Source organism: Homarus americanus, unplaced genomic scaffold, assembly GCF_018991925.1.
Source record: "Homarus americanus isolate GMGI-L3 unplaced genomic scaffold, GMGI_Hamer_2.0 scaffold51476, whole genome shotgun sequence".
NCBI classification, from domain to species: Eukaryota; Metazoa; Arthropoda; class Malacostraca; order Decapoda; family Nephropidae; genus Homarus; species Homarus americanus.
Window position 1 is genome coordinate 1,822,672 of NW_024736148.1, and position 14,861 is coordinate 1,837,532.

General features: G+C 38.8%; 1 protein-coding gene across 3 annotated transcripts; it reads left to right on the forward strand.

Annotated features, from left to right (window-relative positions):
- The first annotated feature begins 411 nt into the window (after positions 1 to 411).
- On the forward strand, positions 412 to 14,249 carry LOC121872034. Of its 3 annotated transcripts, XM_042374680.1 has the most exons (8): positions 454 to 573; positions 1,433 to 1,499; positions 2,178 to 2,407; positions 3,608 to 3,732; positions 5,245 to 5,315; positions 7,415 to 7,524; positions 8,526 to 8,715; positions 12,657 to 14,249. In XM_042374680.1, the coding sequence occupies exons 3-8, from the start codon at positions 2,345 to 2,347 to the stop codon at positions 13,076 to 13,078; spliced, it is 981 nt and encodes a 326-aa protein (XP_042230614.1). In that variant the 5' UTR covers positions 454 to 573; positions 1,433 to 1,499; positions 2,178 to 2,344; the 3' UTR covers positions 13,079 to 14,249. The 3 variants fall into 3 exon arrangements, with proteins under 3 accessions (XP_042230613.1, XP_042230612.1, XP_042230614.1); XM_042374679.1 differs by lacking the exon at positions 1,433 to 1,499 and having other exon boundaries at positions 412 to 573; positions 2,214 to 2,407; XM_042374678.1 differs by lacking the exon at positions 1,433 to 1,499 and having other exon boundaries at positions 413 to 573.
- The last annotated feature ends 612 nt before the right edge of the window (positions 14,250 to 14,861 follow it).

The following is a 14,861-nucleotide window of genomic DNA, read 5'->3' on the forward strand; positions in this document are numbered from 1 at the left end:
CAAGTATGAACCCTCGACTGAGTAATGCCCTCTGGGTTGTTTATAAACTTCAATTAAGTCGCCCCTTGACTACCTGTAGCATAAGCTAGGCAATTCCTGTCGGGGGCGATATAAATGTGCCCCACTTAAGAGTTTGATAAAAAACAAACAAATATGAAGCACTATGAGTGTATTGTATGTGGAGATTAAAGATTCACATGGTATACTGTGCGTGTAAACTGAGAATATGAACAAGTACTGTGTGGACTTGTACTGTATAGTCCATTGTATGCGCTAAATCATAGTTAGCCCTCAAAATAGAAAATGTCGTTTTCTTTGTTTAGGACGAATACCCACAGTCACGGCCTCAGCCACTAGATGGTGGGTTATGCAGAGGTCTGAGGGAGATACAGTTCCTTTTAATAATTTCGTTGGTTTGTTTACAGGAGGAAACAAATGAAACTTTGATGAACATTGTCGAGGAACTTAGCAGCAATTCTAAGTTCCATCGTCGTATTCAACAATTATTTTATATTTATTGTGTTGTTCTTTTCTAATAAACTAGCAGAATGAAGCCCCAGGAGGAAACGAAAGGTATATATATATGAGGATTTTGGCTTTAATTGCTGTTCAAGCGCTAAGACAAATGGTGCTGAGTATATATACATTATTGTTTTGTCTCGTCTTATTTATCCGTGAAACTAAATATTTCAATTAATGTGAATATAAAGAATGAAGTAATGGGCTTTTGGTGCTCATTCGATGCTTTATTTATATGATAGTGACAAAAGAGCAGATAACTGCTCAAGTTGGTGTACTGTACAAGTAACTCCATTTTTTTTTATTTGTTCTTTGCTGCTGATGGCTGGCGGAAGTTTTAAATGACACGATATCAACAAAAATTGCCTAACATTTTATGCTAACGACAGTCATTACTATTCCCTTATAGGAAATGAATTAAAGTAGAATTCCCATGTCACATCTTTTTAAAGTGAAAGGCATATATTCTCAGATACAATTTAAAGCTTCACCTGAGTGACACTATATTTAAGAATAGATAATCAAGAACCAGATACTGCTACATTATAAAAAAACAAAATTATATATAAAAGTAACCAAACTAACCCACTGCTAATTATTGATGGCATACTGTCGCCGATTTTTCATAGAAAATGAATTTAAAAATATCATAATTTCACTGCTTTGCAGTGAACACTATCATAGTTCAAGCAAATATGTTGAAAAGTGGTTATTTCTAAATTAACCTAACCTAACCTTAGTTGATAAGAAAAAGAAGCGGCAGAAGCGCTGTTAGAAGACTGCACCAACCTAACCAAAGAAACCTACCTAACCTAACTTCCTAGTCATGGGGTCTCACCCCCTGGGACTCCCGGTATATTATACACAAAGAACTTACTGTGATATGGTTTAATTTTATACTATTTGTGGACAGGAGAGCAGCCGCCCGTACCAAGCAGCCCATAAACGTACACGGAGTATAGGCGTCGGCAAAGAGCAAGGTGGAGTGTTTTGAAATTTGTCAATATGGTTGGTAGACAATTAGGCCCCTAAGCTTGCACTAGCATGCCAATACTTTGTCTGTCACAGCAATAAAATGGTTTGGTGGTCCGATCCACTCGATTTTGTCTTCTGCTCCTTGTTTATTCACGAGCCTCCTTGTCCAAGCGGCTTCTTTCACTTCCACAAAAAAAAATTTAAATTTCACCATATCATAATAAGTTATTTCTGTTTAATATGCCGGGGGCCTCTGCCTCCCAGCTAGGAAGTTAGTTAAGGTTAAGTAGGTTTCTTTGGTTAGGTTGGTGCAGTCTTCTAACAATGCTTCAGCAGCTTGTGTTTCTTATCAACTATGGTTAGGTTAGGTTTAATTTAGATGTAACCCCATTTTAACACATTTACCCAAACTAAGACAGTGTTCACTGCAAAACAGTGAGAATGCGGTGTGTTTTTTAAGTAAGAAAAATCGGCAACAGATAAGTCATCAATAATTACCAAATTTTATATTTATATATATATATTTTTTTTACATCTATCTTGGATAATTCATCACTGTTCCCCATTATTAACACTTACTTTGTCACTGTTTAATATGACAGACACAGTTGGCATATTCCCTCTTGTCTATCTCTGCTCTTGCACTCTCCTCATCTGAAGACCTTTTCCTGGACTCTCCCTAGTGGTAACACTCACAAGCGACTCACCTGTTCCACCAGCACCTGAGACAGAGTTCCACTGGGGTCGCCGTCAAGTACACGCCTTGATCGGTAAGGTGGAGGAGTTCTTTGAAGATTTCTATGATGGCACCAAGAAGAAAAAGTTTATTTGGAATGCTGTGGCGGAACGGATGCAGGAGGAAGGACATAATTGTACTGGTAGTGAGTGTGACAAGAAGTGGAGGAACCTTAAGGTACATTAACTTCTTTTCATGTTCATATAGTGGTCTGATTCATGTTGTGTTCATATTGTGGTCTGAATCATGTTGTGTTCATATACAAGTGCTCCTCTACTTAAGAATGTTCAACTTACAAACTTTCAGAGATACAAACATCATCGCTGAGGGGGGTTACCTGCCAGAACAGGTGTTTAATGTGGATGAGACTGGATTATTTTGAAGAAAATTCCAGATAGAACAAACATGACCTAAGAAGAGAAGAGTGAGCCAGGTTTTAAGGCTGTATTAAAGGATATAGCTGGACTAAATATCCATAATCTTTTCATTTTTGCAAGATGTTTGGTATCTACAAGAGTAAAGTTGGACTTACAAACAAGCCTCAGGAACGTAACTTGCTCATAAGTAGAGGAGCACCTGTAATGGTCTGATTCATGTTGTGTTCATATAGTGGTCTTATTCATGTTGTTTTCATATTGTGACCTGAATCATGTTGTGTTCATATAGTGGTCTGAATCATGTTGTGTTCATAAAGTGGTCTGAATCATGTTGTGTTCATATAATGGTCTGATTCATGTTTTGTTCACATAGTGGTCTGATTCACATTGTGTTTATATAATGGTCTGATTCATGTTGTGTTCATATCGTGGTCTGATTCATGTTGTGTTTATATAGTGGTCTGATTCATGTTGTGTTCATATCGTGGTCTGATTCATGTTGTGTTCATATCGTGGTCTGATTCATGTTGTGTTCATATCGTGGTCTGATTCATGTTGTGTTCATATCGTGGTCTGATTCATGTTGTGTTCAATTTAACACCCACAGATTCAATTGCATACTGTGCTGATTCTAGATATTCAGATATTCTTAAGTTTATTTATATATACGTACTTGAACGTACTGGACAACTTTTCTCACCAATGTATACCAAGGTTTTTAGAGTGAAAACTCTATGATAATTTGATACTTATACAGTAGAAGATGCATGTCTGTCTGTGGATTTTAATGATATTGGTAGATATTTGCATACTAATTCAGCCATTGGTAAACAAAATTTGGTCAAAGTTAGAGTAGACATTGTGATTGTAATTTATTTGAGTAATCAGATACCAAATGTTCGTATTTTTCATCTTCACTAAAGTCCTGCATTTATTCTGTGAATATAAAGCATCCACCTAATCTGCAAGTGTACAGTACTAAATTCTGCCTGGTTTGCAGGGCACTTATGTGAAAGTCCTACAGAAGCAGATTCATGGAGACAGCAGCTACAGATTTGAGTACTTTGATGCATTGCACCACATCCTCGGGAAGGAGATTGACCCCCTGGGGATGAGAGAGCAAGCGTAAGTCTATTTCTTTTGATTAAATAGTTTCATGACTTATGGGTCATTTGACAATTGACCTGCAAGATTATCTCCAAAAACACTCTTCAGCAGAGCCTACCATGTGTGAGGGTTATCTGCATTCTGTAGTCACTGGAAATAATGTAGTGAGCCTTCTTTTCTTCAATCTTGGCCATAAAGTGGGATTTCAGGTCACTCCTCCATTTATGGCTGCAGTGAAACATTCTTCCTTGATAGGTTCCATTATTGACAGGAAAATGGGAGGTCTGTTGTCTAAGCCAAAAGTTTATGACCGAGAGGTTTGAGAAAGTGAGCCAATTCAGGATTCATCCCAGAGTACCTGCTGATATGATGGCTTTTGAAGTAAATACTGCACTGTACTGGGTCAGGGTTGGAACTTGCTTTGAATTTCTGTTTTGTCCATGTGTATGGTTGTTTGTGCAATTTTAGCATTGATCTGAATGGACAATGTCCTTGCTCCAAGAAGACATATAACCTAGGCAAAGACAGTCACTGCTAGAGAGAGTTCTGGCAGGTGTTCTCTCAGTTTACTTCTCATTCCCTTTACCAAAAAATGAGATATGCAGTACATTACACTGTACTGTATATTTCAGTCCTTTGTTTTTAACTAGGTTTTTTATCATTGTTAAGTGGCAGTATATAAGTACTGTATGTTACTTTGTTACCATCCACCTTATAATACATAATAGGTAAGCACAACCTTCCACCACCACTGGTAATATGCTGTTTGCACTGCTATGCATTTTGAGACATACTGTACTGTACTGATAAGTTGGAAGTGTGGATCGTGCAGTGTTCCCATATTAAAAAATGAATAGGCTAACTGTATTTGTAATCTAATTACAGTCTATGAAGGAATTAAGCTAAATTAATAAAAATTATCAGTCCATTATAAAAATATTAATGTAGAATAATATTACTGTATTATAAATCCCCTTAAATTACAAAAAAAATATTTAATAATTACTAAGAATTTGACAAATGGTCAAATTAGTGCCATTTTGTTTATGATTCTTCTATGTGTGTTGACAGTGGTCAAATATTGTCTCATGAGCTGCACTGAGAAGCCTGATGGGTTGCATGCAGCCCCTCACTGCTATAGAGCATCTAAGTACAGAGTGAGGAGTTATATTTTTAGTTTATCTGAGCAGTAGACTATATAAAGTAATCTTTATAAAGTGTTAATGTTGAGTGATGGATATACTGTATAATATATCCTCCTGTGGTACAGTACAGTACATGTATACTGCATATCGAGATCCCCATTCTATAAAGAATTCATAAACTTTTCATGAATTTTCCCAAATGATGTTTTACAAATACTCAATGTAATTCCCCCATATGTTAAACAACTGTTAATTTGTGTCTAAGCCTTTTCCTTAAGTCTACACATACACACATACATTAAAAAGATTCCTTAGTATGTTATTGAAAAAGAATAGTACAGTACTCATAAATTATCCTTGATGGTCATGTTTGTTTACTTCTCAGGATGACTCGTGTTGCACCTTCTCCATCTGATAAGATGTCTTCTACAGAATACCAGGATCTGACATTTGACAGTGAGTGTCTGTGTGTGTGTGTGTCTTCGAGTGAGTGAGAGTGAATGTGTGTGTATTTTTGGTAGTACTGTAGTAATAATAATGATAAAAATACAGTAATCATTACAGTATTTATTTAAAAAAATTCCTACATGTACCAATGGACTTAAGATCAGTGTACAGTACAATAATGTGACCTCCAACATTGCGGTGTAAGGTGAATCATCATATCGTGAATCATTACTACCATTAAATTAAAGGAATAATAGTGAGATGCATTCTCTAGTGTGTCCATTTTACATCTTCTGTGTGGCTTTTTACCATTTTTTCCCACAAAACAGTAAAATTAATAGAAAAAAAACATTTATACAGGTACTGTACTTTAATTAATGTTTACTAATGCAACTTATACAACATAAATCACTACATATTAGTGATAAGGAACTGACACGAGACGAGACAGGATGCTATTGTTGTTGTCAGTGTTTATACGCAGGACGATGGTCCTCCATCTGAAACTGAAGAAGATTAAGACCCTGGCTGTAGCTGTAGTAAATTTAATGTAAAAAAAAAAAAATATTAAATGTTATTTAATGTAAACTAAACCGTAGAAGTAACTAATAATGGTAAAGAAAAGGTGTGAGATTGACAGCAGAAGGCCAACATATGTATGTACACACACATGCAAATACAGCCTTGTATAGCGTCATTTCTCAGCATAAGAATATGAATGCAACGGAAATTCTACTCGCCAATAGTGGTAAAGCCAGAAACATAAGGACACAGCCAATGTTGTCTGAATTTTTACACAGATGACGACGAAGTACCTAAATCATCAGGTTCTCTCTCTTAGCTTTTGAACCAGCACTATCATCACTTGCTCATGTTGAGTAAGGGCACAAAAATGCCATAAAATACCTGAAAAAGTTTTAATCCTGATCCCGTTCAGATACGTGGAAACGAAAAGCCTGCCAAGCGCAACTGTTTACGTTAGTAACGTCACCATCCCGGAAATGTCTGTGCACATGGTGTTATTGTTTTTTTTGCAATACTGTACAGTGTACAGTCTCTCCTCGACTTACGACGGGGCTCCGTCACGACGACCAGGTTGTAAGTCGAAAAGGTGAAAATAATACATAGAAATTCTAAAATGAAATACAGTACAGTAAAAGCAATCAATAATGAAAAATTAATAAAGTGTTACGGTGCACTACTTACCTTTAATGTAGTCAGCTGAATGCACACGGGGCCTCAATAATTTTTTAATTAAGCACGGAGACTACATTAATTGGATGAAGCAGAGGAGGAGACAGGGCTGGGTGAGTCATCAAGTTCGCTTTCTTCAGATAGCTATCGTACGGCGTCACATTACGACCAAACGTCGGGACTCGAAAATACGTAATGTGAAAAATATTTTATACAACCATGGCCGTCGTATGTCCAGGTTGTCGTAAGTCGAGGAGAGTCTGTATTAGTTATTATTTATGTGAAAATGTAATTTTTTTGTGTTTATTATTCTATTTTCTTTATAAATGTGAATAAAATAATGATGAAAATTGAATCAGGGCCTAAATTAACCAGGTTATTAAATATGAATCATCATATATCACATGTACCTTAAAGTACAAATAAATAATATACGTAATACTTTGCAATCAAGTGAGGCAAAGGGACTGGGCATAATTTGGGTTTTAGAAAGACTTGGGGCCCAATCAGGGTTATCTTCAGGGACATTATCAAGACTCTGGAAAGGGGAAAGACAGGTATAGTTATAGCCAAGACTCTTTAAGGGGTAGGGGCTCCAACATTGTCTATTGGGTAGTCACATGACTCCGAGAGAGATAAAAGCTCATTAGCTATTGTTTGTTCATTCAGTGTTTCAGATATGATCAATAGGGTGTAGAGTTTAAAATGGGCAGTATGAGATGTTGGTGCTTGTGGTCAGTTAAGTTCTGCTTTGCCAAGTCTAAGATGTAATTTACACTGTTGTTGGTGTGTGTGTGTGCATGCGTGCAATTATGCCTTATTTGAATAAGTATTAATATGTACAGTATTTGTAAGTGTATGCTTGTTAACATTTATGTGATATAGAAATAATATATGAAGTGTACCTCTCCCAGCTGGTGGCTTTGTCTGGACTGATATAGCTGTACATCTCCTGTTGGATTTAATCTTGGAGCATCGTGATGACTTCTTGTCTTCCACCTCACTAGCTGAAGATATATGGAGGGCAAGTAATATTCAGTTGCTTTTAAATTTTAAGTAAGTTATTTAATGAGTGTGGATGCCTTGGCTATGTCCTGGCTAATTGATTATACAGTACTACAGGTCATAAATTGCCAAGCTGTGTGATCATAACCCAACCAGTTTCCTTCCCTATAGAGTATAAGTGTATCATCCACCATGACTAAGAATGATTGGTGATACAGAATCAAAATGTCATAAAGGTTCTTTATCTGGACTGTATGTATATGTTCAGTGATAGTAGAGATCACCCAGTATCTTGTGTATCAGTTGGATAGGTTGAATACAGTACAGCATACATGTTTTCTTATATATCAACAAATTATAAAGTTTCTGAAATAACTGTTAGGTTAAGTCCTGTTGATGAGTTACAGTGTTTGGCCATCTCTCCAAAAAGCAATGTTGTATTGTCTGTATTTGAATTTATTAACTCTAATTTACTGTTCTGTAATATATTGTTCCTCTAATACTTAAAACTAGATTCATTTGTTTCTCAAGTATAATTTTCACCATATATTTAAAGCCGATGATCTGGGTCCTCTCTTAGATTATGCAGTTAAACTCCCTTGGTACAATTTACACATACACACATTTACTGTACATTAAAAATTGTAGATTAAAACAATTCTGAGTTGAGTAACATATCTGGCTTGTATGTCTAATATTGTATTGATCAAAATTGCATCATTGTTTTTCTCACTACAGTATATTTCTTATCTTATCCATCTAAATAAATCTCTTGCTTTACATTATTCTTACATTGTCTCATTGGCTATTGGTGTATTTTGTTGTCTTTTCTATATTCGACTTACCCAGTCAGTTTGTATGGAAGGTTTTGTAGTCCAGTGTGGAAAGTATTAATCCTTGGGTTTTTGTGTTAATTTTTCCCCCAGATATACATAGTCAGAACTGTGGCATGGAATATAGTACTTGCCTTTTTGTTTACTTTTTTTTTAATTAACTGATTTTATATTCTTCTTTGGAAAGGAAATTGCCCAGCAGATGGCATATGAGGGCCAAGAGGTACAAAGTGAACAATGTCAGAGCAAGTGGTTGAACCTACAAGAGGGATTCCAGCACCACCAGGCTAAGGCTGAGGCCACTGGCTCCGTCTCTCTCTGGACCTTCTTCACCCGAGTCAGAGATGTTGTGAACTCTTTGAATGTTGTCACTGACTGTAAGTTCAAGAAGTGATTCTATGATATCATTAACTGCATAACCTAATGTCTTGTAGGGGAGCTTCAAATATAGGTTGGACAGATATAGGAGTGATAGGGTTTGGGTGTTAATGGGGCTGCCTAGTATGGGCCAGTAGGTCCACTGCAGTTTCTTTCATTCATATGTTTTTATGTTCTTATACTAATCTGGGCCACATAGTTATTGGTAGACTTTTTTGCTTCTCTTACATAAGCTTGTTAGTGTTTAAAATTTATTGAATGACCAAATCATGGTTTTTAAGGTTGCTGTCTTTTCTATGGTAGCATCAGATGTATTACTCACCATAGCTGAGGTCCAGGCTGTTGTTTTCGTCAGAGAATTATGAGGTAGCATTGGAGGATAGTGTTTCTTTGATGTTTCTGATTGTTGGTGGTGGTAGCAATGTTTCACATACTATCCTCATTTATGCTGAGATTTACATAAATTTACACCACAGGATTGATCAGTGGTAAGTGATGCTTCACACTATTAACCAAGTGGTCATTCCACCATATACTGTATATAGTATATGATGAGGCGAGTGATGTAGCACTGCACGATTGCCATCTAATGACTTTGATCTCTCACTAAGTGTTAATGTTTTTCTTAGCATATGACCCAAGTGAATATATGGTTAGTGGGGATGACATTCTTGTGCATTAAGTGCAGTGATGCCATGCATCTTAGCTTGGACTGTCTTATAGTGAAAGTCAAAGAGTGGCAGAAAGCTGCCCAAGAGGTCTGAATGATATGTGAGGATCAAAGTAAGGAATCCCAACACATGGTTCCTAGTTTCTATTTATAAGTGAACCTTCCATTAGATCTCATTCCATTGAATCTGAAGCCTTGTTAACATCAGAAGCAACTACAAGGTTAGTTCACAATAATGATTTAACCCTGGTACATTTGGCTAGAAGCTGCTCTACAATAATACGAGTTTTCCACCTGGGCATTTTAACCTGTCACTAGAGTCTGATCCACTGGATCTAGACAGCAAAATCTCATAGGATATTTGTTAATGACCTGTAGGTTGAAAAAAATGGGTGTCTTACTTTAGTCTTGCATTTATTAGGTGATGTTATGAATGCATTTTACTTCTGCCATTAATACATAAAATTTATTATCAGTACTGTACAGTCAACCCTCACTTTACGCGGTTAATATAACCCACAGGGTACCGCGGAAAGTGAGAAAAGCGTAAAGTGAACAACATAACATATGGGATTAATTGAAATAGAGACCGGGCCGACCCCCAAACTCCACTTTTTGACGACACACAACTATGTTGCAGTAAAAATTGTATCTTAACTTTATGATGGTATGCACAAACAATATAGAAGAGGTTAGGTTAGGAAAAATAAAGGTTAAGTTCGGAAAAATAAAGGTTAGGAAAACTAAAAGTTAGGTTGAACACTTACGTTAGTAGAAGAGATGGGTTGGCATACGGGGATGGAGGCTGGTTCCGAGGCAGAGGGCAGGCTACTGGCCCTCAGGTGAGTCACCATCACTGTCATCCACACTTGTCAGGGCCTCCCTGACAAATCCCTCAAAGTCATCTTCACTGTCTCTACCTCTGTCACTATCACTGACTTGGGCTGGCTGTGGTGGGTTGCGGGCGAAGAACTCTGTTATGCTTTTCTGACGGCTGGTGTTTATGTTGTCGTGATAATCCTTGAAGTAGGGCTCCATAGTCTGCAACAGCTGGGTAGTGACGATTTCATACCTGTTTGCGTCAGGGTCGTCGGAAAGGAGGAGCTTGATTTTCTCAACACACTTGATGGCACCCCTAACATTACTATGGGATAAGCGGTGTTCTTCTTGGGATGACGCACCACCTGCCTCGTCGGTAGTCACATCAGGATACCTTATCACCTCCAGGATGTCGTCGTTGGTGGTCTCGGAGAAGCCTGCAGCTGTAACACTCTGCGCAGCTTCTCTGGCAAGGTCCACTGCTACTGCAACAGTCTGAACCTCACCAGTCACAGATTGACTCTGCCTTACGCCCGGAATGCCTTGCAACACATGTCTCCATGCGTGACGAACAGTTGCTACAGACAGCTGATCCCATGCCTCCACCAAGAAGTCCACAGCTTTCTTGATGTTGAATATTCTCCAGAATTGTTTGAAAAGTATTTTTTGCTCTGCCAACTGTTGATCCTCGTCCTCTTCGCTCTTGCTATCGGTGGTGGTGTCACTCAGGTTACGCAACTCTTCCCTGGTGTTGGTGTAGTCGTTCAGGAGCTGGAATTTTTTTGTTGAGAATGCAGCTTTTACATTACAGATTAACTCTTGGTCCATGGGCTGTAATATAGATGTAATGTTGGGAGGAAGGAAGACCACTTTTACGTTGGGGTGACGATCTAACAGTAGGGGCGAGTGTCCTGGTGCATTGTCCAGCAGCAACAAAATCTTGAATGGCACATTCTGTTGCTCACAGAATTTCTTTACATCGGGAACGAAACAGTCATCAAACCAGGAGAGGGACAGTGTAGAGAACATCCACGCCTTACGTGCGGTCAGCCAGTGGACATTTAGCTTGGTCATGTCCATGCTCTTGTAGGCGTGCGGCTTGCGGGCTGTGTGGATCACCGATAACTTGAGCTTACAGGTACCAGAGGCATTGGTGGTAAACAGGACGGTGATGCGCTCCTTCTGCAACTTCCGGCCCCGAATCTTGCTGGCATTCTTCACAACGAAGGTCTTGGAAGGTAGCTTTTTCCAAAACAGACCGGATTCGTCCATGTTGAACACCTGGTCGTCGGTGTACTGTCCTTCCTCCATAATCTCACGTAAGAACGGAGGAAATTCCCTAGCCGCAGCACGGTCAGCACTCGCTTCTTCACCACCAATGTTGATATTGGTGATCTTGTTCCGCATCTTAAACCTCTGTAACCACCCAGAGGAAGCATTAAAGGGTTTGGGCTCTGTAATTCCCATCTTTCATGACACTGCAGCATACAGTTCACGTGCGTACTCCTTAACAGACCGCGTGACGACCGCCTTGTTCCGTCTCGCCTGACGCACCAAGTAGCTCACAAGTAATTTTTCCGTCTTGAGAAGCACCTGGTTGTGGAAATACTTGATCATAGAAGCACCTGTAGACTTTGTGATCTTCATGTGCTCCTTTATCTTGGCTGCATCCTTCTTTATCGTCCGGATCGTAGATTCGTTCACACCATGCTGGCGCGCCAAATCAACCTGTCTTGTTCCTTTCTCTAACTCTTGGATGATCTTGTACTTCACCTCGTAGCTTAAGGAATGTCGTGTCTTCTTGGGCTTAGGGCGGCTGGGTCCAGGCAAGGAAAGGTTTCTCTCTGGGGGCGGTGGTCCGGCGGAAGCCATTTTACAGAACAATGGATGCACGATTACACGGTGTGGCCTGGAGGGATGAAACTGCCGCTGCTAGGTCAACCGTTGTCTTTCCTCCCTCCCTCCCCCGGGTGGACACGTCATATTACTTAAAACCAATTACAGCTAGCAGCGGAGGGAGGTAGGGATGCATGGCCAATCACAGTCCGATACGTCATATGACGTCACTGATAACGCAACAGAGACATGCACTGCGCAACCTTACCGCGCGGCTTGACCAGGCGGAGGAGGAAGGAGGCGGGAGCAGGCGGGTGGGGCGAATCTAAAAATAGCGTCGAGCTGGACACTCTCCGCGGAATGTGAGCATCCTGAGTTCCGGCAGGGCACCGCGTAAACGTGGAAACGCGGAATGTGGGACCGCGTAAAGTGAGGGTTGACTGTATTTGAAAAATTTCCAGGTTTTAGGGTTTTTTAATTACAGTTGTGAAACAGCACAGGGAACAACTTCTGTTGTCTGACATATCCTAAAACTTCCATTTATGTATGACTGATATCTCCAAAGCTAAACTACAGTATATAAAAATTAAATATATTTTCCTCTTCCAATTCAAGCACATCGTAAGCCAGTGTTAGGACCCGGAGGTGCCCTAGGACCTACCAAAGGGAGACATAGAGGAATAACAGGGACAAGAAGATCCACAAAGGGAGGTGAAAATCTTGGAAACGGAGACAATAGTATACTGGATCGTGTACGGCAGCTGGAGACAAGTTTGACCATAAATCGTCGTCTACAACACCTGGAATCCAAAGTGGAGTCAGGTCGGTGGCAAAGTGATGCATACAAGCAGACAAATAATGTCCTCTCACAGATTTTATCAGAGTTACGTAGGATCAATAACTTTCTAGAACAGGACCAGAACCAACAGCCGAAACATGAAATACAACAGACCATAACACAGCATCAGCAAGACCAAGGTCCTAGCAGCCCAAATCAAGGAATAATTATTGTGGAAGCTTATGCAGATCAGCTGTAAATAATTCTTAAAAGATTGTACCGTAAGTGGGTGTATGCAGCATCTCAAAATTTTTAATTGTTGATATAGTAGTGTAATTACTGACATTTGCTATGCGGTAAAACATCTTAAGCCATTTAAGCACAGTAATAACATAACATTGACGACATAAAGACTGTCAAGTGTAAATCATCTTTTGGAGGCCTGAGTTTTGTTTGTAGGGTCTGTGTTAGCTCCAGCAGACATACCATCAGTTGCTTGGGGTCCCTCTAACCCGAATAAAATTATCTGGGGTTAACCGAATAAAATATTAAAAGTGGCATTGCTGTAGTGAAGGGGTTAAGCACAAATAACTCCTCAGAATTTTTCTATACAGCACTGCTATTGTTTAGTCATACAGGTATATTGTGTATACCTAGTTATACTCTACAGCAGGCATGGGCAACCTGTCCTCAGTCATGGGACGCATTACATTTAGGTATTTTTCTGTGGGTCAAACCACCAGAATTTATATCTTGCCTAACTCTAAAGTAATGTTAATACTGTATTGTATTAGCACGGACAGTGAAACAGTTTATCGTCACGGCCACTTTACGATATTTTCAGTTTACAATCGAGTCTTTTTCCCATTTTTGAGACAAATCCATCATAATAATTTTTTAAAGTAAAATGTTAATGTTTCATGTCATTTAACAGAAGATGAGTGAAGCAGTCTGTGAATACGTAGATTTTTCCTACAGTTACAGCATTTGTATTACTTATGAGACACATCCACCAGAATAATGCCAATGTTAATCTTGGTGCATAAGGAACTACAATGAAGCACCCTATAGGTACATCTGTTTATTTGGTAAAGGTGTAGAAGAGGGTGACCACCAGAAGGAGTTGTCCTAATTGGTTGAATTTTTTCTACACTAATATTATGATATTAAACACAAAAATGGAAACAACAATGCATTGAACCTAATAGAACCTGACAATCTTTTTATTTACTCTATCCTGCTTCACAATTATCCTCCCAGCGCTATTTTTGTTGTTGACCTCGCTGAATCCCTGTTCAAGAGACATTTCCTAAATGATGGTGAACGCTTCCACGTATTCCTCCTCGCCATTGCTGATGTATATCAAACTCAATATTAAGGTAAGTTGTTTAACACATAAATTAACACAATAATGCATAGAACCTGACCTAGCAAACCCAAAGGTTGGGTATGTTAGGTCAGGTTTTATGCATTGTCGTTTCCATTTTTGTGTTTAATATCATATCGGTGTGTAGAAAAAATTTCAACCAATTAGGACAATTCCTTCTGGTGGTCACCATCTTCTACACCTTTACCGTTTATTTTGTTTGTTTGCCTTATTGTTGGTGTAAAACAAAGAAATATGAAAAGATTTCATTCGAAAGTGAATTTCATCTTTGACATCGACCTTTTTTGATAAACATTTAATATTTTCTACCGTCGCTCTCTGAAGTGATAATGCCTTGAAATCATTTGCATTTTGATAGTCCAGTTATTTAACATCATTTTAGAGAATAACAGGTCTGCTTACCAATTGTGAACATTTTGTTTGAATAAATGCACAGCTACACGAAAAATTTCTATGAACCAATAAGCTATTTTTGTATTAGAGGGGTATGACTTATGGGCCAGGTTAGTGTGGAAAGGGGATAATTACATTAAAACAAAACAAGAGTAGGATAGGAGAGTTTCTCCTGGCGAGGCAGGTCTCGGCTAATTGAGGGAACATGCCTAACCAACTCTGAACCACCTCGAGATTCATGAAGCAAAAACTAAAATACTCA